The sequence below is a fragment of the Diospyros lotus genome, chromosome 5 (assembly GCF_014633365.1).
Source record: "Diospyros lotus cultivar Yz01 chromosome 5, ASM1463336v1, whole genome shotgun sequence".
NCBI classification, from domain to species: domain Eukaryota; kingdom Viridiplantae; phylum Streptophyta; class Magnoliopsida; order Ericales; family Ebenaceae; genus Diospyros; species Diospyros lotus.
Window position 1 is genome coordinate 40,572,604 of NC_068342.1, and position 25,273 is coordinate 40,597,876.

The following is a 25,273-nucleotide window of genomic DNA, read 5'->3' on the forward strand; positions in this document are numbered from 1 at the left end:
TTTATTAAATATAATTATAAGTATTTTAACAATTGGATATCAATTTAATTTTTTTTAGAAAAAATTATATTTTCTAAATTTTATTTATATTATTCAATGTTATGTTCATTTTAGTCTTTTTGTCAAGTTTTAACAACTTATCAGTTTTTACAAACCAAACACGTAACTTTACACTAATAGTTTAAAACAACATTTATCCAAACACATTATCAGTTTAAATGCTACCTAGCTTAAATACTATTACATAATTTAAATACTACCTAACTTTTCAACTCTTAAAAAAAAACCTAGCCAAACTAAGCCTTATTCAAATACACTATTAGTTTAAACTCTACTCAGCTTTTAAGTTTTACATAACTTAAAAGTTGCTGAAAAAAACAATAAGCCAAACACCTCCTTATAAGTTGTGTAAAGCTATTTGTAGAAAAAAAATATGTAAAGCTAAAAATCTATTTAGCGTTTAAGTGAATAACGTATTTAGATAAATGTATTTTAAACTATCATATATATAGTTATGTTTTTTGTTTGAAAAAGATAATAAGTTATCATAGCTTAATAAAAAGACGAAAATAGACATTTTGCTAAATAATACAAATAAAATTTATAAAAATATTTGTTTTTAATAAAAATAAATTATAAATTGATATCTAACTGATAAAATAATTATAATTACACATTAATAAACTATACACAATTATTAACAAATATATTAATATAATATATATGTTAAATATATATATATATATACATAGAAATGGGGAGAGGACGCTGATAATAGAGGCGATGATGGACAATGGAGGCGGTGGTGGCAGATGATAGTGACAGACATGGATAAGGCAGCGATGAGGTTGGATGCGGCAACCATTGGGGATGGCTCTAGAGTTAACTGCTGATGGGGATGGGGCTTGAGGCTTGAGGCGATAGACAATATATAGTTGCCATGGAAGAAATGGAGGCAACAATGGTGATGAGAAGCTCGAAAGAAGTGGTGACAAAGATGGCAAAGGGATGAAAATGAAGGGATAGAGTTGTAAATATCTTGAATGTTTGAGGGTAAATTTGTAATTTGCTTGGTCAACTCAATAAGTTACCAAAAGCTTATTTGGAAAAGGTGGGGGGGGGAGGGGGGGGAGTTTTTGAATAAGCTACTAAAATATAGCTTATAAGTTTGATTGCATTTAAACTCTTAAATTTTAACAAACACGTAATGAAATAAGCTATATGGCTTATAAACAAAAAAAGTAGTTTATAAGTGGTCAAACTGATAAGCCAAACACCTTCTTAAACCAATAATAATAGGCGAAGCCATATTTTTGCCACTATATTTTTAAGTTTTTTTGTGTGATTATTTAATTTTTTTTATTATTTCAATTACACTCTTGTATATATATGTTTGAGATCATTTAATCCCTGTATTTTGACATTTTTTTAATGTGATAACCAAAATTTTTCATTGTTTTGATTACACTTTTGTATCTACATTTTTGAATCAATTTAACTCATGTACTTTACCTGCAATTGATCTAATATAAGGGTTAAATTGACTAAAAAATATACAAATAGAGGTGTAATTAAAACAACAAAAAATTCATCTTGACACAAAAAAAAGAAAAGAAAATCAAAGTATAAGAGTTAAATTAAATTGAAAATACAAGTATAGAGATATAATCGAAACAAAGAAAAATTTGAGTTGACACATGAAAAAAATGTGAAAGTATAAGAGCAAAAAAATAAGTTTGGCCAATAATAATATGATTATGAGTTTTAGCTTAGACAATGGTGTTTTGGAGATTTTACTAACACTAACTTATAGTTGGTGGTCGAATCACCTAAAAGCTCATATATAAGAGTGTTCGTCATAACGGGATTGAAATTTGTTCATCGTATAGTTGGTGGTCGAATCACCTAAAGCTCATATATAAGAGTGTTCGTCGTATTAGGATTGAAATTTGTAAATATTATAAATAAATAATCAAATTGGGATCGATTCGGGTCAAATTAGTTCAATTCATTTTTTTTCTTTTCTTAATATAAATTTTTTAAAAAATATCATATATATTATGCAGTATTTTTTACTTGAATTATTGTTAAAACGAGATTGAATTACACTTATTTTTTATAGTTCGGGGTATGAAATATTTTAAACGCTCCTAACAATTTTTTTCCTATACATTTTATTAAGAAACATTTAAACATTTCATGACTCGGATTGCAAAAAACAAGTATAGTTCAGGATTGAAAGTTGTTTTATTTTATTAATATTTAATATTTATTAATTATAACTGATTTTTGGTTTTGGATTAAGATTGGATTGGATCAAATTGAAAACTAATTATGGTTAATATTAAAACTAACAGATTGGACTAAGGTCCCTTAGTCCTAGATGGGATTGATTTTTTGGCTTAGATCGAAATTTGATCACCCTTATGCATAAATGCTTGGTTTGTAAGTTGTCGTATAAATGTTTCAATAATTTATCTGATACACTCATACACATTTAAAAGATGGTATTACATTACAACAAATGTCTTTTACAAAAAAAATAAGTAGAGTTAAATAGAATTGTTAGAGATATTTATAAATGTAATATCACGTGTCTCTCAATCATTTTATATATATCTCTAATAATAATAAATTGTCAGTAAAAATATAATTAGCAATACAAGAAAATAAGGTAGAAATATCCTCTAATGCATGAAAACACTAAAACGGTATCATTTCAATGTTTCTTATCCTGAAATGCCCAGAAACACACACAAAAAGAGTTTACAGGCCATTTTCATAATTTTAGAAACATTTCTAGGACGTTTGCGTAATTTTGAAAATATTTTTAGATCATTTCGCAATGTTAAAAAATTATGAAAATGCGTTATGTTCCATTACCACGCTAAAGATGAAAGCAATTTCGCATCTATTGTCCAAACGACTACATTAAAAATAGAAGTAATTTGTATTTATTTTTGTTTGAATAAATGATAGAATTTATGTTTATTTTTGATTAAATAATTATTTTTATACTAAAATTATTTATAAAAAATCTCTATATTTTTTTATTTATACATTTTTTTTTTTACTTTTCAAAAATATTATTTTTTTATTTTCATTTCGTATTATATCCGTATCACATTTTTTGTTTTCACACAGCCTAGAAAATATCTACCATCTTTATTATAGATACAAATTCTTTAGTTACTTATCTAATTATATCTTTGGGGACAAATCATTATCTTTAGAGACAAGTAACAAAATATTTAGAGAGATTTATTAATACTTATCTCTATTTAACTCTAATTATTTATTTATAAAAAACAAATTTCTTCTAATGATAAATACATATATATATCATCGTCAATATATATAAAATAAATAAATATTATAAAGTTTATGTGTACTAGAGGTCCGTATGAGTTTTTCAAAAATGCTATACAAATACTTAAATTTAACATTTATGGAGATATTCTGCATTAATAGTTCGATATTCACAAATAATTATTTACTAATAGCTATTATTCACAAATATAGAGAATAATCACTTATAAATATCTAACTATCAATATAGATCGTAGTTATATAAAAATATTTAACTTGCGCTTCCGTATTTTTTTTTAGAGGATCTTAGGAGTGATGTTAATGGTATTTAAATTTACCATTATGATCACTTAGGTACATTCATCAATTTACCTTCTCAATGTAATTTTAGAGATGGGGTGGTTGAGGACGTCAGTAATAAAACGTATTAAAAAAATATATATATCAAACTTGCATGTCAGTATAATATTTTATAAATTTTTTCATGGACGGCTGATATGATCAAAATATGAATAGATTCTACGAAAATAAAATATTATTTGCTTTGATTTAGAGGTAAATTGATCCAACAGTGAATAAGAAATTTTTGAATAAGAAGTCTTCAGTCTGGCCCACCTTCTAGCCTTTATTGACAACGACTTCCCTCAACTCTAGAGGCTTTGCCTCTTCCAACATCTGCACCACCGCCCTCATCGACGGCCGGAGAGCCGGCGTCTTCATGGTGCAGTGGAGAGCGATGCTTAGCACGGTGGCCGCGCTTTCTTTTAGGTCCTCCGAGATGGCAGCATCTACCAAGTGAAGCACGCCGTTGTGGCTCCTCATTTGGCCGCACACCCATTGGACTATGTCCCTGTCCTCGCCGAACTCCGCCTCTACTGGCCTTTTTCCGGTCACCAGCTCCATCAAAACCACCCCGAAGCTGTACACATCGCTCTTCTCGTTCACCTTGCACGTGTACGCGTATTCTTCAAAACCCAGAACAACAACCTTAGCACAAATGAAATTCATCATAAAAATTAGGAAAAATGAAGGATTATATAGCTAATTAACCTGGAGCGATGTAACCGAGAGTCCCGGCGATCACCAGTGTGGAGTCCATAATGTCGTTTGCCGGAGCAACTCTCGCCAGCCCGAAATCCGCAATCTTCGGCTTCATCTCCTCGTCCAGCAGAATGTTACTACTTTTAACGTCGCGATGTATCACTGGCCTATTACAGCCATGGTGGAGATATTCCAACCCCCTGGCAGCACCCACCGCGATCTCATACCTGACGTCCCAGTCCATCTCCATTTTTCGGCCTGTATGCATCCGGTCCCACAAACTTCCATTGGGAAGATATTCATAAACCAGAAGATTTGAATCCTCGCTCGTGATGCTGCAGTACAGTTTCACCACGTTCACGTGCCGGACGGAGCTCAGAGTCGCCACCTCGGCGTCGAATTCCGGCCACCGGCGGCCGCCCTTTGCCAGAATGGCGGCGCTACTCCTGCAGATCCTCCGGTCATCGGACTCAGGCTTCCAAATGTGCTTCACCGCCAGTTGCTTTCCGCACCTTAGAACAACTCTGTACACGTTACCGGACCCGCCTTTTCCGATCAAATTCTCCGTTCTGATTCCGTCCATCACTTCTTCTTCCGTGAAGCTCAGAACATGGAACTGTTTCATATTCCAAGAGCCATCGCTCTTGATAGGACGGTTCTGATCTCTGCCTTTGGTTTTATACTTCACATACATGAAACAAGCTAGAGAGACAAACAAGACAGTTGCTCCGGCGACGAAGCAAGACACCTTTGTCCGGATACTGCTTGAATCGTTTGAATCCGACGAACATGACCGGAAGTTCCTGAGCTTCCCATTGCAAAGTCCTGGGTTTCCGGCGAAGCTTTTACTGTACGCTTCAATGGATAAAGATTCCGGTATAGGGCCAACCAATCTGTTGTTCGACAAATCGAGAAGGCTAAATCTTAGTGAAGATAAACTAGCCGGGATTTGGCCGGAAAGCTTGTTGTCGGATAAGTTTAAGGAGTTCAGGCTGAGTACAGAGCCTATACTCGCCGGGATTACGCCGGAGAATGAATTGCAGGCGAGGTTCAGCTCACTAAGAGAAGAACACGAGCCTAATGACTCTGGGATAGTGCCAGAAAACAAGTTGCTCTCTAGATGAATGCTGCTAAGTCTCTTCAAATTGCCGATTGAGGCCGGAATTTCGCCGGAAAACTGGTTGTAGCTCATATCAATGGCGACCAAAGATGTGGTATTTGAGAGTGAGGCCGGTAACTCGCCGGAAAATCTGTTGTAAGCTAGAAACAGCTGGGCTAAAGACTCTGCCCCGCCGATGGTGGCAGCCACCGGACCTTCAAATTGGTTCCCAGTGAGATCAATTATGGATAAATTTGGCAGGCTCCAAATTTCGGCTGGGACTACGCCGGAGAGTGAATTGTTGTTTACCCGTAAACGTTCCAACGTCGAGCAGTGTGCATAGCTCGCCGGAATTCCACCTGTTATAAAAGATGAAAGATGAAGTTGATGGAAAAGATACTAAAATCATCTTGTATACAGAAGGAATATAAAAATTATAAAAAAAATATTCACATTACCTGTGAACTTGTTCTGGAGGAGGAGGAGATCAATCATCTTGCCATTCTTGCACATGTCGGCCGGAATCGGACCAGTCAAGAAGTTTCCGGTGACGTCGATGAAATTAAAGTCTGCCCAAGAACCAATCTTTGGAGGAAGAGAACCTGTGAGCCTGTTCGTGTACAGAGAAAGTCCCAGGAGAGACTTGAAATATCCAAATTCCGCAGGAATTTCGCCGGAGAATCGGTTCTCAAACAGCTGCAACGATTCTAGTTGTGTCAAGTACTTGAGCTCCGAGAGGTCTCCTTCTAGATTGTTAGCTGAAGCGTCGAATTTGACGAGATTGGTGAGATTCCTGAACCCGACGGGAATCTCTCCGGCGAAATCATTGTCGTAGAGCTCGAGCTGCCAGAGTTGCTTCAGCTTCGTGATTCCCCTCGGAATTTTCCCGAAAAATAGGTTGTCGGAAAGCTCGAGGTTTTGAAGCAGCGTGAGGTTCCCGATTCCTTCAGGAATTTGCCCTTCAAGACTGCAATTGGATAGGTAGAGCCAATATAGTTTCTTCATATTCAACACCTCCAGAGGAAACGAATTTTTATCAAATGGGTTGTCTCCGAGGCTCAAGAACTCAAGTCTCGTAAGATTTTCCAGCGATTTCCACGGAAATTTCCCGGAAAATCCACTTTGGTTCAAGTTCAAAAACTTCAGCTCGACTAAAGACGACAAATCGGGCACTTCTCCGGCGAACGAATTCATACCCAAATCCAAGTACTTCAAGCGAGTGCAATTCGCCAATTCTTCACCGATTCTCCCGTTCAAGGAATTCGAACCCAGAGAAATTTTCTCCAGCGATCCAAGCGAGCAAATGGCCTCAAAAGCAAGAGTTCCAGACAACCGTTGCCTGGGAAGATTGATTTCTCTGACCATTTGGCTGCCGTCGCAGCTGATTCCGGTGAAGTCGCAGACGTAATTTTGATCAGTCCACGAATCAAACACGGACGTGTTTGATCCTGCCAGAGCGGTTTTGAATCCGAGAAGGGCTTCAAGCTGTTCATCCGCTCTGGATGGAGGAGCAACGAGGGAGAGCAAACAGAGGAAGGCTAGAAATATGCCCCCGCCAGGCTGTCGCCGGGAAACGAGCTCTGCCGACATGGCCGGCGGCTGCTGAAGTTTGGATGAAACTTGGAAACGGCAATTGAGAGCGCGAATCACATTGGGCATGGGGCGGCTGCGCAGTAGCTGGCCAGTTGCCGTTTTCTTCTTCTGTTCACATGGCGGTATATAAATGTATTAAATATAACTAAAATACCACTAAAATAGTCTCTATTTATTTTAGCAATTTGTAAAATATTTTATTTGAAAAAACACTTTTTCACAAATCAAAATATACAATAGTTTTAATAAATTACAAAACAAATTTTTTTTTTTTTCAAGTAATGTTATATTACTCATGTCATAACCTATTTTTTGGGATAGTTAGATGAAAAAGTCTTTGAGAAAAAATGACGACTATTCTCAAAAAAAAAATCTTTTTTCCTAAAGAGATCATCAGGGTCAACCCCTTGGAGACTTGTCTCACATGCACCACTCGATAAGGTAATTTTTTTGGGCAAAATCTTCACGGAGACACATCTCCCGCATTGCTTACCCCACTTTGTTCCGCATAACATGGTTTATCCTTCTTCAAGTATTTTTCCTCCTAGTAATCATTCTTCCCAAGGGATTTCTCACCAAAATCCTTTTAAGCTTAACCACTAGACAGTTGTATGGGACTAGAAGAGTCATGCAACCCAAAATTTGAAGAGTTGTGTATCCTCTACATATGCAAGAAACATGTCTCGGTCACCATTTAATGCCTATAAATACTTCTCGACCCTTCATGGTTAGGATTCCAATTTTGATTTCATGATTCTTACCCTAATTTTTCCTAGCTCTTCGGGTGACCTAAATGACTATTCAATGTAACTCTTCGTATAATTACATACATCACATTGCATCTGCATATTTTCTTTACTATAATAGTGTTTGACTTAACCATCTTAACCATCTAATGCCTATAAATGCTTCTTGACCCTTCATGGTCAGGATTCCAATTTTGATTTCCTGATTCTAAGGTCAATATTTTCTAACTCTTCAAGTGACCCAAATGACTATTTAGCCTAACTCTTCGTATAATTGCATACTCACACTGCATTTGCATATTTTCTCTACTATAACAATGTTTGACTTAATCATTAGAGAGCCCACGTAAGAGAAATTTTCGTATATTTTCTAATTATCTTTTACTTTCATATCACTCTTCTTAAGCAATCTCTTCCAACGACCTCTTCAGGAATATTTCTATATTCTCTTGGACAACGAATTGAGCACCCCTTCGGCTATGTTGGTTTTTTTTGGACTAGTCTTCTATCCTTGCCTCACTCTATTAACTATTTATCGAGTTATTTTTAAAATAAATAAATTTTAATTATTATAGTCTAATAACAACAGCTCCAGAAAGAGAAAAAAAGTAACCGAGTTTAACACGGCTACAACCCAAATCACAATTCTTTATTTTTAAACTACCATTTCAGCTTCATTATGACAATTAATATTCATGAAAGTTCCATTTAGGTGTAATTTTCTATAAAAGTAACTTGGAAGCTGGGATTGAGACTAACCAAAGGGAGTAGTTGGGGGCCGCCAGTGTTGACGGCTCTAGGAAGCTGCCACGTGTTCAAATTCCCTTATATATGATAATAATATAGAAAGACATTATTATAATAAAGGAGAACACATTTCTCTTTGATCACATGTCATGTCCCTTCTTATCTTATAGAGAAGTTTATCTTTTTTATTTAAATTTAAAATTAATTATTATTAAAAATTTTGCCCGACAATTGCGAAAGATGAATAATCTTATCAAAAATATCCCACACTTATTTCGGGTCGGGTCGGGTCGAGTCATATAAATAGTACAATTCGTAAGAACTAAATACAAAAATATTATTCTAATTGTTTGCTCTCTTTATATGAAGTACTAACTTAATGATCAAGATTCATTTAAAAAAAAATATTCTATTTAGTTAATGTTTGGTGTGCAGGTGTTTCTTAAGTAACATAAAAATAAAAATGAAAAACGAATACAAAATATATGAAAATAAAAAAATAATAATTTAAAAAAATAGGAAACGAAAATACTTTTTTTTATAAATATAATTTTTAATATAAAAAATTATATAATAAAAAATAATACATAATATACAATATAAAAAAATTTCTTTTATAATCTCTTGAATGCATTTTTAATATTTTATTAATATTATTTTAAAATATTTTTAAAATTATAAAAAACTCAAAAATATTATTTTAATATTTTTTAACATTTCGATAAAAAAAAATATTTTAAAAAATGTCAATAGGAGACCCCAAAACATTCACGTGTTCTTAGCAACATCGTGAAGGTTATATATTAATTAACCAAATAAATATTAAATATTAACCATACCCCCTAAAATTTAGACAATTATCAAAACTTTCTTTACTTTAGTTAGAACCTTAAAGCGGAAAAAGCCACTTTGCCACGTAAGGGTGGCGGCGGCGTTGACACCTCGGACTTCGTTCAACACACGTCTGTGCTCCTCTCTCCTCCATTACTATCCCAACCAATGCCGGCCACCTAACTCGCCGACGTCGGTATAATAGAACATACATGCATATACATATATATGCATGCACATGCACGCATGTATACATATATATATACATATACATTGATGATTTATATATATATATATTTATTTATAATCATATAGAGACGGATCTAAGAGAGACAGGTGCCAACTGCAACTCATGCCAGCTTCAGACGGATCTAAGAGGGACAGGTGCCGACTGCAACTCATGCCAGCTTCAGCTCTCCTTCAAATCTTTCTTAAAATTTAAACTATTTAAGAGAGGAGGAAGACTAAAATCATTGATGAATTTGGGAACTACCCTCCACCAGATCCATCATTGAATCCATGTAAAATATTTTACATTAAAAATAGTTTTTATTATAAAATATTTATCACATAAACAAATTAAAACAGAGCTGTAACATAATTCTTTGATACGCAATTTAAATTTAAAAGTTAAACAAGTTTATAATTGTCGTTCTTGAGATATAATAATAGATTTATAGGTAGGGTGAGTCTGTTTTCAAGTTTTTGTACAATTACAAGATAGAACACAGTTTGGGGTCTGAGATGTTTTCTGCGCGAATCCTCTAATATTTAAGTTTGTTTCAATCAAAAAACAACGAAGTATTCAATTAGCTTGTGTTACCTTGATCAAAGGGGTCAGTTTCTATTTGTAAAAGTTGAATCATGATAGATGAAAGAATATTCAGATCATTTGAGAGATTTTATGTTTCAGATTTTTAAGCAAATACTTCAAAAGTGAGTGACCCATTTTTAACAAGCCATAATCTAGAGAGCCCCCTAGAGATCACATCTCTAAAACTTAGTATATTACAACATTTTGTTTGATTTAAAGCGATAATGTTTTGAGAATTTTAATTAATTCAATTTTATGCATGTGTCAAACTAATTGAAAAATATAACCGAATTAAATCAAATCATTTTACAAAACTAATCGAACTGAATTGACAATTTCGTTCCACTTGTAAGATTATAATGCTGACCAATAGATTGCACACTTAAGCTGTTAATAAAAACAGAACTTTATGTTCTTATAGTTTAACGACTCGTCACATTATAATTTGATTGTGATTCGACCAAACCTGATATTTGTCGCAACATGAACTGGATTGGACCTCACCTAAGTTGTGACCAACAATCACCATACAATAATAGAAATCTCAATACATAAACTTGCCTGTGACATTAAACAAGCAACTTTCCACAAGAAACTTTGTAATTGACTTTAAAAATCTTTAATTGTTCCATTTTCTATGGTAGATTTAGATAAGCATTAATTCATCAAGAGCAAGCAATAGAGAAGAGATTTGCTGCCTAATGAATCAATGTGAGATTTTGTTCACAAGAAGAGGTGGGAATAATTGGAGAATTTCCGCACTTTAGACCCAAAATAAATCATGTGACTAATTTGTTAAATTTTTTAGAGATAGTGTCACACAATATTTATATTTATACTATTATGTAAGCAAATATCATATTTTGGTGTTATTAAATTATTTGTCATGTGACCAGTATGTTAAATTTTTTAATGTATTCTGAACTAAATATAAGTTTTTAGAGTAAGCTCACCTTAGCAAAATTGTGACCCTTTGTCCCATCAATTGTAGCACGTCTGTCACCCACAAGCCCGGTTGAAGGGTAAGGCCACTAAGACTTATGCCTAGGACCCCAAAAAAGATGGCCCAAAGTATTTTTAAAAACCAATCTTGTCTGTTATAAAGAATTAAAAATAAAAAAAATTATTATATTTTTAAGAGCTCTTAAATTAATAATGACCTAGCACCTCCTAGTCCCTTAAGCTGACCTTGATCACCCAAATTGTGACATAATATTTACATTTACACTATGATATAACCAATATCTATATTATTAAAGAGAGTTGCTTCGCATCATTAACTATTATCTATTCACTTAATGGGTGTTCGGCTTGAAGGTGCAAAGTGGTTGAGTTGAGTTTAACTCTAAACCTTTAATTCTAAAATTAAATATTAAGCAACACTCTAAAATTTTTAAACTTAAGTCACTTGGATTCAGTTGAGATGATCGAACTCAACCTCACCAAAAGGGACAAATTATAAAATCTTTCTTTAATATATGTCTTTTAAGAGACTTAATACAAATTTTAATTCCCTTTATATCCCTATAAAATCTCTAACCAAATTTCTTTCTTTTGTTAAAATAAATACATTTTTATATTTTGTATTCATGCAAAAAATTATTATAATATATTTTTTCTTAAAGATTTTTTTTTGTAAAAACCCAACTCAACTTGATCGTCATTTATTATTTTTTTAAAATAATTATTTTTTATTTATTTAATATTTTAACTCAACTTGGTCAAATTATACAAAGATTTGTTAAATATACTTTATCTGTAATAATAAACTTTATGTATAATTTAGTTTATAAATATAATTATAACTTTTATATCATTTTTAGTCATTTAACATTCTAACTCAACTCAACTTTAGTTTGTAACCGAACACTTTAACAAAATCAAACTTAGCTCACATAAAAATAAAAAAAAAAAAGAAAAATTACAATTTTAACCTTTTCTTTTGATTAACATGAGTTAGTTCACTCATTGCTATCAGTGAGATTGGGACTCAAAATTTAGTACTTAATATTAAGAGAAAATGAGCAATAAAATAGAAGAATAAATAGATATTCAGATCTCTCTCTTTCTTACTTTATGAGAATATTATTGTTTATATGATTCGATTTTGAGAGAGGTTGAGTTAGATCCTCAATAAAATTTTCTCTCTTATATTTGGATGAGACCCTCGATCGATCGAAGGATTTTTAGAATCAATCAAAGGATTTTTCAGGATAAAATTGATTTGGCTTGTGAGAAGGGAGGATGACAATACTTGGTATATCTTGCAATTGGCTTGTCTCAAGATGGGAGATGAATAGAGGACTCTCCATCACTCATATTAATATACAAAAATGATATGGATTAAATAATGTTACTCCAAATATCATATCTATTTTCAAACAAATACAAACTTGTTAAAAGAAGATAAGGAAAAAGATTTTTTTTTTTTTTTTTGTTATTCTTATTAGATAAGTTCATCTATATCTATATGCATGAATTATAACATTTCAATCACTGCCTATCCATGGTCATTATCTTTATTTTGTCTAAATTTCATTATAAGAAGATCTAATAACTTTTATATGAACAATAAGCCTTCTTAATCATAAGGCTTCTTTCATTTTCCTTTCAACACTTCTTTTCTTCCTTGATAAAGAGTAAAATTGGATGGTCAAAAAATATAACATGTTACTCTATCTTACCCTACATATTGCCCTGCCCGAGATTAGGCATGATGGGGTTGACAACCCTATTTGTAATTCAAAAGGTTGAGCAATAATTCTCAAGTGACCTCTGTAAATTTAACAATACTTTATTAGACTTTTATGATAGTATCATTAATTTCTTTATTCTAAATCACCATGATTGGAGGATTACATCAAGATTTGACGAGCGAGGAAACCAAGACTCATAACTGAAACTTGAGTAATTGAATTTGTCAATATTGCCACATACCATTATACTACTATCGAGTATTCCTTTTTGACACTTTTACTTTTAAACTCTAAACTCAAATTATTTGCATTAGTTAGGTGAGCCCAATATACAATCAACACAAGAACCCATTGTTTTTTAGCCACATCCACTGGATAGGATATGGAAGGATAAGGGCTCAGAAAATCAGTTTCCACACAAAAAGAACAAGGAAAAAAAGATGACATTTTTTTCAGGCAACATCCTTCACGTCAGCCTCCTCGTCTTGGACTGTCCAAGCATTGCCACCATTGCTGTTCACGTCCATACATTTCCCCTTTCCCCATAAATCCAATCCCCAATTGCTCCATTACTCTCACGGGCTCAGGCTGAACCCAAAAATGCGGCCAACTGCAGAAGCTAACCAACGCATTGCCAGAATCTCGGCTCATCTCCATCCTTCCAATCTTCAGGTAATTGCTTTTGTAATCGAATCTGGGTATTGGGTATTTCAATTATGAATCATGGGGCTGAGATATCTGAATGATGCTCTTTTGATAATGAACTGGAAGATGGAGGAGAGTTCCATTTTGGGGAGAGACAATTGTAGGGCAAAAGGTGGTGCTCCTGGGTTCAAAGTTGCCATACTGGGTGCTGCTGGAGGCATTGGCCAGCCCCTTGCCTTGCTAATGAAGATGAATCCTCTGGTTTCTGTTCTTCACCTCTACGATGTAGTCAATTCCCCTGGTGTCACGGCCGATGTCAGTCATATGGACACTGGTGCTGTGGTAATGTTGTCGACTGTTGCCTTGCACAGAAACTGTCTGAGAATATGCCTAGCTGAAACTTTCTATAGTTTTATGATGAAAGTCAGTGTTCCCTTCTTCTTGTTGTTTTTTTTTTTTTTTTTTTTTTGTGTTCTAGGTTCGTGGTTTTCTGGGGCAGCCGCAGCTTGAGAATGCTCTTACCGGGATGGACGTTGTGATCATACCTGCCGGGGTACCGAGGAAGCCTGGGATGACAAGGGATGATCTTTTCAACATCAATGCTGGAATTGTGAAGACACTTTGTGAAGGAATTGCCAAGTGCTGCCCCAACGCGCTCGTCAACTTGATCAGTAATCCGGTGAACTCTACTGTGGCAATTGCGGCTGAGGTTTTCAAGAAGGCTGGAACCTATGATCCCAAACGGCTTTTAGGAGTTACAACACTTGATGTTGTGAGAGCCAATACCTTTGTGGTATGTTCTTGTAACTCAATTTACCATATTTTTGTTTGCTGTGCTTAGCTAGGAAGTTTAGGTTTCTTGTTCTCAAAGTGATTGCCATACTTTGTTTACTAGGTGTAGATGATCCAATGCCAAAAGTATTGTATCCTCAGAAGCTAAAGTTGAGTTTCATACACTTGGACATGTTCTCACATTTATAGATCACCAGCTGTAACAACAGAGACCTCATGACCACTCTTTCTTTTTAGACACGGCTTAGAAGTTGTAGAAGCAGCCTCTTAGCAAAGCAAAAATAAGACTATACAAGAATGACCCTTTCCCGACATACACAAAGTGGGGATTCTCATGCACCATGGGATTGTCCTATCTAATTTCCCCTCTTTTAGATGTGCCCAAATCTCACTTCAAATCCACTGGAGAAGAAATAGAGCTAAGTCATAATTTCTGCTTGATGATATAGTTGTAATTGTAGGTGCTGACCTATTTGTCCGCAAACAAGAATTTCAACCTTGATTGATGCAAATAGTTAACGATATCTCTGCTCCTAGACATGGGTCCCTATACAGTCAGGCATTGGTTTGCAGCTGCCAGGCTATCTGCTTAGTGGCTTCCTATTTATTCAACAGTTTACAACATTTTCTCTTGATGGTATTGCAGGCAGAAGTTTTGGGACTTGATCCCAGAGAAGTCGATGTCCCAGTTGTTGGAGGCCATTCCGGAGTGACGATATTGCCTCTTCTGTCACAGGCATGAGTGAATTCATTTCCCAGTTGTAATATCTATGATGTGAAATGGTTTTCAACATCTGCTTAACCTTCTTCTCTTGGTTCAGGTTAAGCCTCCCTGCTCATTCACTCGAGAAGAGACAGAATATCTCACTAACCGAATTCAGAATGGTGGAACAGAGGTGGTTGAGGTATTGTACCTTGTTTAAGGTTTCCTGAAATTCAAGTACTACATTCAGGAAATTAAACTTATGCCTCACATTTCATGTAGATTTTATGGGTTTTCGATATAGCTCTTGATTGCATCAGAGGGTACTTGATGCATGGTCTAGCCTGTGAGCCCTTTTAACAATTGCCCATAAACCATAGAGATTAAAGGGCTGATTCAGGTGTTTCATCATCGTAACCTAGTTTCATCAATCATTCACTGGAGTGTTAGGAGAATAATGCTAATTTAAATTGGTTCACAACCAAACATCTGGTTTGCACTTTGCTGAAACAGTGCTAAAATTAGGCATTTATGTTTCTTTCTTATTTTATCTGTAGACCAATTATTTTGAATAATATTTAAGCAAAAATCCTGAACCCTTGCAGGCAAAAGCTGGGGCTGGTTCTGCAACACTGTCAATGGTTTGCAAACTATACCCTTTATTCTTCTGCTCAATTTTGACAATCTTGATAACAAAAAGAATCTGAAACTCATGAAAATAAGGAGAAACATTGTATGCACAGGCATATGCAGCTGCCAAATTTGCAGATGCTTGCCTTAGGGGCTTGAGAGGAGATGCTGGCATTGTTGAATGTGCTTTTGTGGCTTCCCAGGTTCTTTTTCGCGCATTTTGGCTAGGATTTCTATACTTCCCCATCTTGACGACTCTAGACAAACAATGCATATTGTCTGTTACAGGTGACAGAACTCCCTTTCTTCGCATCCAAGGTTCGACTTGGCCGCACTGGAGCCGAAGAGGTTTATCAACTTGGACCCCTGAACGAGTTTGAGAGGTATGATAGCTCAGTTATATTTTCATCTCAAAGAACATATACCAAAAAGAAGAAACCACCTGAATTCATTAATCACTTGATAAAATTAAACAGGGTTGGGTTGGAGATAGCAAAGAAAGAACTAGCAGCCAGCATCCAGAAGGGAGTCTCCTTCATTAGGAAGTGAAGGAGGAGATGAGCAGATCTCATGTATCATTGTGGAGGTGGAGGGTTTCCTAAACCTCTGAAAATGCTTTGTATATTATGTTGCTTTTCCGAGTTATATGCCCTAGAAGGCAGTAGTTTCCACTTTGACCCTCAAACTGATGGTATGATTTTTCCTCCTATGCCCATGATGCACTTGGATCTATGAGAAATTATCGAATGAGAAAGTATCCGTTGGAAATTAGATTAGCTCTCCAGTGGTGAAATGTTCATGGTTTTTAGTAGTATGGAGAGAGAATAAAGATTTAAAACTTTTTAAATAACATACCCGCTTTTTATCCCACTATGTAGTGTAGCTAGCTAATAATTTTTTTAAAATTCATCACTGTTTGATCCAACGAGTTTTATCTTAATTGTCAATCACCTACGTAACTCTGCTCTTATCTGGGGTAAGGATTGCGGTAGGTATAAATCTACAAGAGGAGTTCAAAACTCCTTCAAGATCAGAAGAAAAAAACAACATGTTAACAAAAAACTTAAGGGGCAAGAGGATGGCTGAAGTGTAGAGCTAATAACTGAATGTTGTGGCATTGATAATAGCATGAGACTCTCAGAAGGGAAACAGAGCAAGACAAAACAATAATACACAGATCTCTTCATATTTAGAATCAATAACATATTTATCTCAACAGGTAAAGAAGGGTCACAGCATATTGGCTAAATAAAAAAAAGCCTCTAGCGACCCACTAATTTTTACAGCATACCAGACTTCCACAAACCGATACATATATGATTTGTAGCTTAAGTGCTATATCAATAGAAAATTAGAAAAAGGAAGAAAAGATTATCGCGTCTTTACACTTCACCTCTTAAGAATTATTACCCCAAACATCAACTGCTTACAAAGTGAAAGGACTGGAAGGAGGGCGGAAAATTGGGATTTTTGACAGGGTCATGTTTCCGTTAACCAAATTTGGTGCTACACTGTCGACTACCATTACAGGATCCACCGGCATCACCCGCTCCGGAACAATCTTGTCTCCCTCAACCTTTGCCAGGACTTCAAAGTGCATCTTCACGGTTTCGGGGTTTGTCCTCCACGCAGGAAAACCCTCCCAATATTTATCCCCTTCTTTCAGCTTCCTCTCTAATCCAAAACCCAGCTTTACAAATGTCTGAGCTGATGCATCTGCCTTGAGCAACTTGAAACTGCCTTCCTCATTTGCTTTTGGGCCCAGAATAGATGAAAGCAGTGCCTCAAAGCCACGCAGATTGGAGTTAAAGCCGTTGATTGAAGTAAGGGGCCATAGAGTGGTGAACTGATCTGGAGTCAAAAGGGTAGTGACTTCACCTTTGAGATCAATGGTTGGCATGGGTTCAACGGATTTGGTTTTTGATGGAGAAGACAGCTCCACAAGGCCCGGGGCAAGACGCTTGAGCTTGAGTTTGTTGTCGGCAGACATTGAGGGCGACTTGGGGGAGGTGATTGAGGTAGGGCCAACAATGCGGAGGGACAGGAGAGGATCACCTTGGGTGCGGGAAGCATGGCGGAGACGTTCAGCCAGTGCGAGAAGACCTGATGCAAAACCACTGTGCGTTCGGTTCAAGGGAAGTGGAAGCTCAACAGGGTGGCGCAGGCTAACTGATCGGGCACCTGTTACTGTAACCACTGCCCCATCTGCTAATATCACTTTTTTGAGCACTCCAGCATCCACATCATGCTGTATATAGAAACAACAACAGGATCTATGATCAATTTGAAAGATACGAACTACAGGTCCTAAGAGAGAAAGGAGGCAAACAATAAAATAATAACTACTACAGATGCAGCCCAGACATTCCTCAAAAAACTAGGATCCATGACCTTAAAAAGTGTCTTGATCCAAATTAGACCATCAATTGCCAAATCCCGTCTGGGATGCACTTGAAAACATGCGCATGATTCCTGTTCCAATCCCCATCTTTTACTAATTAAAGATAAACCACAGGTTAAATTATTGCCCAAATCTTTGCAATTTCTTTATTTGGATTGGGCGCAACCGTATATATAATGTGAAAATTTCAACGTTTTTCTGATGTTCCATGACCGGAACGCAGCGAAGGCAACAGTGAAAATCTAATCTTGGAACATTTATCATAAAAAATTATAATTATTATATATATTTTTTATAAAAATAATTAAATACTCTTTAACTTTTTATGAAAAATATATATATGATATAAGTATTTAAAACTTTTTTTCATAAAATTTATTTTTTAAGGTGTCGGTTGATTTTTGTTACACTTGATACAGACCCGAAAATAAACAAATATTCGAACGAAATCAACCGACTGACAAACATAACTTACCGGCAAAGAAAGCCTCATATCCTTGGCATCCTGAATCCACAGTTCCATCGGACCAGCGAGCTGGAACGGAGCCAGAACCGGCAACGCACTCTCCATTCTCCGCTTGTCAACCAATCCATTCCCGTTCGCACTCCCCGGATCCTCCTCTCGAAAAATCGGTAAATCCACGTACTCCCATCTGTTCACGTCCTCCAGGAGCTTGAACGGAAGGATCTTGTTATCAATCTCAACATCAAACTCGTACGAGACCGATTGCCCCACCAACGCGTCCCTCAAATCAAACCCGGAAATCTTGATGTCCTCCGCTTGAAGCCCTAACCCCTTCACGACCGCCTCCTTCAAATCCTGCAAACACCAAACAATCAATCCACAATAATAACACCATAAACACGATTGAGAATGGCTGAAACGATTCAATATACACTTACGGAGATAGCTTTTGGATGGGGAGAGAGGTTCGGAGACGACATCAGAGCAGTCGACAACGATTGAACAGCTGAAATCACCAGAAACGTGGCCGCGAAACGGAGCGATCTACGAGCCATCGTTGACGGAAGAGATAAGAGAATTCCGATTCTTATCGCTTTCCGGTAGAGAATTGGAGGAATTTTGTTCGGAGATTGATGAAAACAATAGGGTTTGGATTTGGGGCGTTAAATTGGGAAGTTGATTTCTGGAGGAGCGGTGGAGGTAAGAGGTTCGTCGTGGTGGTGACGTGGACCAATGGGGATGGAGATAGTGATATGGTCCTCCAATGTGATTGGCTGGAATTGTTTGTTGACGTGGAAGTTAACTAAACGTCGACTGGAGTCTAACCGACGTCGTTTCGAGTAGAGAAGAGAGTCATGGGTTCGCCTTGCCTTACACTGCTTGACTGACGTGGAAGTTGCAGGAAAAATGAGATAAAGACTAACCGACGTCGTATCAGTTTACAGGGACGAAAATATAAAACTTGTGGCGTCGCCCGGGTTCGAACCGGAGACCTTCAGTGTGTTAGACTGACGTGATAACCAACTACACCACGACACCAGTTAATAAGATTGGTGGGTTGGGCTACATATTGAATAAAATTAATTATAAAAATTGATATAGTTCTTGGTATTTTGTTTAAAAAATAATTTTTTTCTACATTATCAAAATTTGAACTCATGAGATTTTTAAACAATAACTAATTTCTAAACCAATTTTACCACTACATCAAAATTTATTTTTTAAAAATATTAAAATTTAAACAATTATTGTAAAATGTCACCTAATAAACTTTCCCTTAAAATTATTTATTTATTTATTTGATGAACACCTAAATTATAGTGATAGTAAATTCTCACTATAATATTTGTATGTATGTATCTATGTCACCCAAGTGAGTGAATAATTGATTAAATTTATATTTTTGTATATATACTTTTACGTTTTTCTTGTGTGATTATTTAAATTTTTTGTTATTTCAATTATATCTCTATATACATTTTCGAATCAAGTTAGCTCCTATATTTTGATCTGTTTTTCATGTTTCAAAATTTTTATTGTTTCGATTACATTTATGTATCTACATTTTCAAGTTAATTTAATCATTGTATTTTGATGTGAACAGAATATGACGTGTATTTTTTTATTTCATTTTATCATTTATTCAATTAACTTGAAAATGTGAATAGAAATGACGTGATTAAATTAATTTAAAAATATAGATTAAATGGTGTAACCAAATAATGCAAAAAAAAAAAAAAATCAAAGTGCAAAGATTAAAATAATTCAAAAATCAAGTTCACGATAATAATTGAAACAACAAAAAATTTAAATAATTATACCAAAAAAAACATTAAAATATGAATTTGGTCGTAAATAACCATCTCTCAAATAAGGGGAGGAGCCCAAATGGCGAAAATTATTCTACAAGAAAAATGGCACCAAAACCTTCTTGTCCAGATATATGTAATCCTAAAAGCTTAGATCAAATGGTGCCCAACCCAATCTAATCAAGCCCAAGCCCATACCCAAAAGCCATGGTTTGTGCCATCACGACAACCTTTTACCCCTCTTGGAGAGAGCATTTATTCAAGCTTAGGGCTGCAAGTGAAGAGCATCGCTTGCAACACATTTAAAAAGCGTTTAGTAAAAGAATTGAGATTGAGTTTTAAAATATTTAATTTATTTAAAAATTGCGACTAAACTTGTTGGTAACTCATAAATTCTTTTATAAATCCATTTATAAACTTTTTTGAAGTAGATTTTGAAATAATGCGACTTTTTTTATAATTGAGAATTTTTGTTTCCATATTATTTACATCATCTAAAAATTTTAAAATATATTGAAATACACTAATTATATTCTACATAAATAATCCTAAAATCAAGCTTATAATAACGTTTGAATTTAAATCTTATAAAAAGTTTTATAAGAAACTCCCGTAAAATTCATTTGAAACTTATTTAAAACTCTTTTAATAAAAATACATCGAGCTTGAGACAAACTCAAGATTGACAAGCTTTTAAATGAATAAACCCAAGCCTATCTTTGAGCTCAATTCAAGCTTAGTCTTAAGGTTTAGCCTCATAAAATTTTTAACAAACAAGCTTGTGCTTTTATGGGTGTAATACTCCGAGAGTTTAGAGAAGAATAGTATATATCGAGAATAAATAAAGAAGAAAATAACACTAATTGGATACCTTTTGAACTGAATACAGGCAAAGAACTCCAGGGTTAAGCGTACTTGATTTGGGGAAATCCAAAGATGGGTGACCCCCCTGAGAAGTTCGCATAGACCCATCAAGATAAGTTGTTCCGGTCGTTCCTATCGCTCGATACGAGATGTTACAGATAGTATCAGTGCCGACTCTTAAAGAAGGCAATTCAATGAGGGTGAGGAGTGGCGTCGGGCATGAGGCCTGATCAAAGAGCAGCTCCTAGCAGGCTTCTAGGATGACAGCCTCCAAAGAGGAGAAGGTCTGAGACCAGTTATAAGGTCGCATGATGAGGACGTCATGTGCTCAAGGGGGGAGAATGTAATACCTCGGGAGTCTAGAGGAGAATAGTATATATCGAAGATAAGTAAAGAAGGAAATAACACCAGCTGAATACATTTTGGGTTGAATGCAGACAAAGTACTCTAGGATTAAGCATGCTTGGCTTAGGAAAATTCAAAAATGGGTGACTCTCGAGAAGTTCGCGTAGACCCATCAAGATAAATTATTCCGATCCTTCTTATCGCTCGATGCAAAATGTTACAATAGACTTGCATAATCTTATTTAAACTCACATGATATCACTAATCAACTATATATATATATATCGTGATTTTTATACTGTTATTTGTTTTGTCTAATTATTACTTTTAATATTATATAATTATAGATATTGTTCATGATTAATTTTACCTTTATGATCAACACCGGGTCATCAAAATGAGATGATATATCACTATTATAATAAATGTTTCCTCTCACGTCAATTATATATATTATTAAATTATATTGTTAGTCATTAAAATTTCTACTCTGTAACAAATTAACAATTGTACTTTAATTTTTATTCCCATAATCACTAAACTTTAATTTTTGTAAAAATGTAGTCTATCTTCTAATTTTTTTTTTTATCAAATTCGTAACATGCATTAATATAAATCTCAAAATTACTTTATTATTGGATTTAGGTTAATTTTAACATTAAGTGATTTTGAGATTTATATCAATTCACGTTACGTCATATTTCCTTCAAAGAATTTGACAAGAAATTAAAAGATAAACTATATTTTAATAAAAAAATCAAAATTTAGTGACTAAAATAACAAAAATTAAAATATAATGATTAATTTATTATGAAATACAAAATTCAATGACTGATGATACAATTTACCCTAAAAACATAATAAAATCCTTCATTGTCTTTCCCATTCACTTATAATTTATAGTTCCATTCACTTTCCTCCCCTCCCAGGCAAATCTTGATTAGAATAGAATTATGGATGAATAGCATCTCTAAATGGGCTCACCTCTTGAGACTCAAATAATTTAGACTAAAAAAAAAAAGAAAAAAGAAGAAGAAACATGTGATTGAGAAGGCAGGTAAGGGATTCAAACGATCAAACCCAATAATTAAGGACGTGGGTTGATGAATATGTTGTGAGGTGAATTTTGTTTCATTTCGTTGTCTTTTTGAGTTTATGTTGTTTTCTCGTTCTATTTTTTTTTGTCGTTGTTCGAGATATGCCTTACCTTAAACTTTTGACGCTTTGAGATATGTTCTATGATATTCTTACTTATAAAAAAACCTTTTAATTATTAAATAAGAAAGTAACTTCAAATGCCCTTCTTTTTAAATGTTGAAATTTGGTGAGCTCTTTGACATTGCTTGCCCCTCTTTGGCTTTCCCCATCCCTTTTATCCTTGTCATCTCCCCTAATAATAATAATTGGGGATGGTCTTTTCCATTGTGGTTATAAATAATGGAATTCAAAATCATATTAATCAATGGAGACTTACATATTAGCCCAACTTGATCTTATTTTATTATGTCTCTTAGTTGTTAATTATGTAAATAAGATCTCAAACAATCACTTAATATAAGAGTTATGCAGGTTTTTTTTTTTTTTTTTAATTCATATCCCTGCAATAAGAATCTTTTTGTTGGGTGGACCTAATTTTGTCCTCATTATAAGATGTGATATCTCTTTCTTTATTTATTTTTAGAACTAAATCATCGGTGATTTGATCTTGTTTATATACGATTCGTTAGGTACACTTTAATATGTATAGCACCATATATTTAAGAGGGAGTTGAATTGGGTGAATAAAAATTTGATTGGTCTTAAAAATGTTTTCGAAATAATAAGCAAGATATGGTTTTATGCAAAAGAGTTTTTCAATGATAGTGTTATTCAATGCTTGAAAAGAGCAAGTGCACAAGAGATACAAAAGATTCATAATGATTCGGCCTTCTTAGTCTGCGTCTATTACTCTAGCACTCAAGTAGAGATTTTCAAATTCGCTAACTAAAATCTAGATTGTAAATCACAGCCCAATATAACTATTAACTATCTCGCTAGCCTGCTAGAACTTCCCAACATGAAACTCTTATAAAGAATAATAAGAAATACATCTCTTAACATAAGAATCTCAACATGAGATCATGTTACAATAGGGCTAAAATGAATTGAAGATCTAATATTTAAAATGTACAAACCCACTCTTTCATCAGCTATTTGATCTTCAAAATTCTTGTATTTATAACTTTAAATGTCTCTTATAGATTTTTAGTCGTTGGAGAACAAAAATAACAAAGAATCAATCTGCAAAAAAATAAGTAGTCGACGATTTGTTTTAAAATTTAAGAAAGCGGTCTACAACTTGTCTTAACTTTGAAGATTTCGTCAACAATTTTAGAAAAGAAATCGACAATTTTTCCACTAGATTCAATGTCTGAATATTTTTTCTTCTATTTCAAAACTATTTCTTTTGCCTTTTAAAATTTTGACAATATTTTAGAATTGACAAGATTTCATCAAGTTAAAAAACAAGTTCAAAATTATTTTCAAAAATTATTAAAAATAATTTAAGTTCAAAACCTTTACGTCTAAATCACTTATTTGAAAATTATTTAAACAACACTTATTAAAATTGTATTAAGATACTAATCATCGAAACATCATCTACATCAAACCAACACTTTTTAAGGGTAGTTTTAATGATGTATGATGAAGCAGACATACAAAAATTATAATCACAAATCTCAATTTTATTATGAGATATCAATTGCATAAATTTTATGTTTTTTTTATTATTTTTGTTTATAACCAACTCTTCAACGATGTTAGAAAAAAAAATAAGTAAACCCGTGTCATCGAAGCTATAGTGGAAGTCAATGCTCTCAACCAACTAGATCCTTAGATTACCTTAAGGTTAGTAGGGTAAAGAAATCCAAGTCGACTAGAAGATAAATATCAAAATATTCTTCAAAGCGGGATAATAGTTACCACAATAAGCACACTTTGAGCAAGAGAATGTCTCAAAGATTTATTAGTTAAACCTAAACCATGGGGCAATTCCGCACCGATAAACTCTTGATTTGAGGCAATCCTTAAGACTTGGAAAACATATAAATATTTAAACCTAGCATGAAAAATTATACAATAGGCGTTCTAAGTCTTTTTGATATCACGTGTCCTAATTATCATAAACTTAATTAGATCAAAATAACTCAGGCTTTTTCAACAATTTTACTTCAACTTATTCTTAAACTTCCAAAATTAAGGGAATCAAGCAATTCTCAATGACATAGACAGCATCACAAAGCTCAATTCGAAGGTTATAAAAATATCTTGAGATTTAATATTCAATTCTATTCTCATAAACCTTCAAATTCATTCAAATTTCTTGTTATCGGAAGGTTATAAAAATATCTTGAGATTTAATATTCAATTCTATTCTCATAAACCTTCAAATTCATTCAAATTTCTTGTTATCGGAGTGGTGTCATCCCAGTTATGTCTTGGAACACTCTTTCTTATTTTGTTTATGTATATATATATAAAAAAAATCTTATAAATTTAAATGATTACTAGTCCCTACCTCCTATCTTATATTCAAAAGTTTTTCACCAAATTGTTTCTCTTTCATAAAGTAGACATCGATCAATAATATATATATATATATGTATGTATGTTTGTATGTATGGAGAGAGAGGGGGGGGGGGGGGGGGGGGGGTTGACACAGAGATTATCATTAAAGAGAGAAGATTACAATCTTTTTGTGG

At 34.2% G+C, this 25,273-nt stretch overlaps 3 protein-coding genes and 1 non-coding gene across 4 annotated transcripts; 1 reads left to right on the forward strand and 3 right to left on the reverse strand.

The window, feature by feature from the left end:
* Positions 1-3,887: 3,887 nt before the first annotated feature.
* On the reverse strand, positions 3,888-7,108 carry LOC127802270 (receptor-like protein kinase 7). The gene is made up of 3 exons (XM_052337984.1): positions 5,908-7,108; positions 4,360-5,808; positions 3,888-4,274 (listed from the first exon to the last, which is right to left on the reverse strand). Exons 1-3 carry the CDS (start codon positions 7,106-7,108, stop codon positions 3,928-3,930), a joined length of 2,997 nt encoding a protein of 998 aa, XP_052193944.1. The 3' UTR covers positions 3,888-3,927.
* Positions 7,109-13,335: 6,227 nt separating this feature from the next.
* LOC127802081 (malate dehydrogenase, glyoxysomal) lies at positions 13,336-16,417 on the forward strand. Its single transcript, XM_052337768.1, has 9 exons — positions 13,336-13,548; positions 13,648-13,863; positions 14,000-14,314; positions 14,960-15,049; positions 15,135-15,218; positions 15,622-15,657; positions 15,760-15,849; positions 15,935-16,029; positions 16,123-16,417. The coding sequence occupies exons 1-9, from the start codon at positions 13,477-13,479 to the stop codon at positions 16,193-16,195; spliced, it is 1,071 nt and encodes a 356-aa protein (XP_052193728.1). The 5' UTR covers positions 13,336-13,476; the 3' UTR covers positions 16,196-16,417.
* Positions 16,418-16,807: 390 nt separating this feature from the next.
* LOC127802080 (uncharacterized) lies at positions 16,808-19,198 on the reverse strand. The gene is made up of 3 exons (XM_052337767.1): positions 18,951-19,198; positions 18,523-18,867; positions 16,808-17,894 (listed from the first exon to the last, which is right to left on the reverse strand). Exons 1-3 carry the CDS (start codon positions 19,065-19,067, stop codon positions 17,073-17,075), a joined length of 1,284 nt encoding a protein of 427 aa, XP_052193727.1. The 5' UTR covers positions 19,068-19,198; the 3' UTR covers positions 16,808-17,072.
* A 279-nt stretch (positions 19,199-19,477) lies between these two features.
* TRNAV-AAC (transfer RNA valine (anticodon AAC)) lies at positions 19,478-19,551 on the reverse strand. The gene has a single exon. It is a non-coding gene; the product is annotated as a tRNA-Val (tRNA).
* Positions 19,552-25,273: the final 5,722 nt, after the last annotated feature.

What these genes read in the sequence shown, in the direction of transcription:
- LOC127802270 (XM_052337984.1), bottom strand. Translation starts at nt 7,108, where the DNA reads ATGCCCAATGTGATTCGCGCTCTCAATTGCCGTTTCCAAGTTTCATCC. An exon ending in CCTCCAGAACAAGTTCACAG is followed by an intron (nt 5,809 to 5,907) that starts GTAATGTGAATA and finishes CTTTTATAACAG; the next exon opens with GTGGAATTCCGGCGAGCTAT. An exon ending in TCTCGGTTACATCGCTCCAG is followed by an intron (nt 4,275 to 4,359) that starts GTTAATTAGCTA and finishes TGGGTTTTGAAG; the next exon opens with AATACGCGTACACGTGCAAG.
- LOC127802081 (XM_052337768.1), top strand. Translation starts at nt 13,477, where the DNA reads ATGCGGCCAACTGCAGAAGCTAACCAACGCATTGCCAGAATCTCGGCT. An exon ending in GTGGAACAGAGGTGGTTGAG is followed by an intron (nt 15,219 to 15,621) that starts GTATTGTACCTT and finishes GAACCCTTGCAG; the next exon opens with GCAAAAGCTGGGGCTGGTTC. An exon ending in CCCCTGAACGAGTTTGAGAG is followed by an intron (nt 16,030 to 16,122) that starts GTATGATAGCTC and finishes AAAATTAAACAG; the next exon opens with GGTTGGGTTGGAGATAGCAA.
- LOC127802080 (XM_052337767.1), bottom strand. Translation starts at nt 19,067, where the DNA reads ATGGCTCGTAGATCGCTCCGTTTCGCGGCCACGTTTCTGGTGATTTCA. An exon ending in CCCATCCAAAAGCTATCTCC is followed by an intron (nt 18,868 to 18,950) that starts GTAAGTGTATAT and finishes TGGTGTTTGCAG; the next exon opens with GATTTGAAGGAGGCGGTCGT. An exon ending in ATATGAGGCTTTCTTTGCCG is followed by an intron (nt 17,895 to 18,522) that starts GTAAGTTATGTT and finishes TTCTATATACAG; the next exon opens with CATGATGTGGATGCTGGAGT.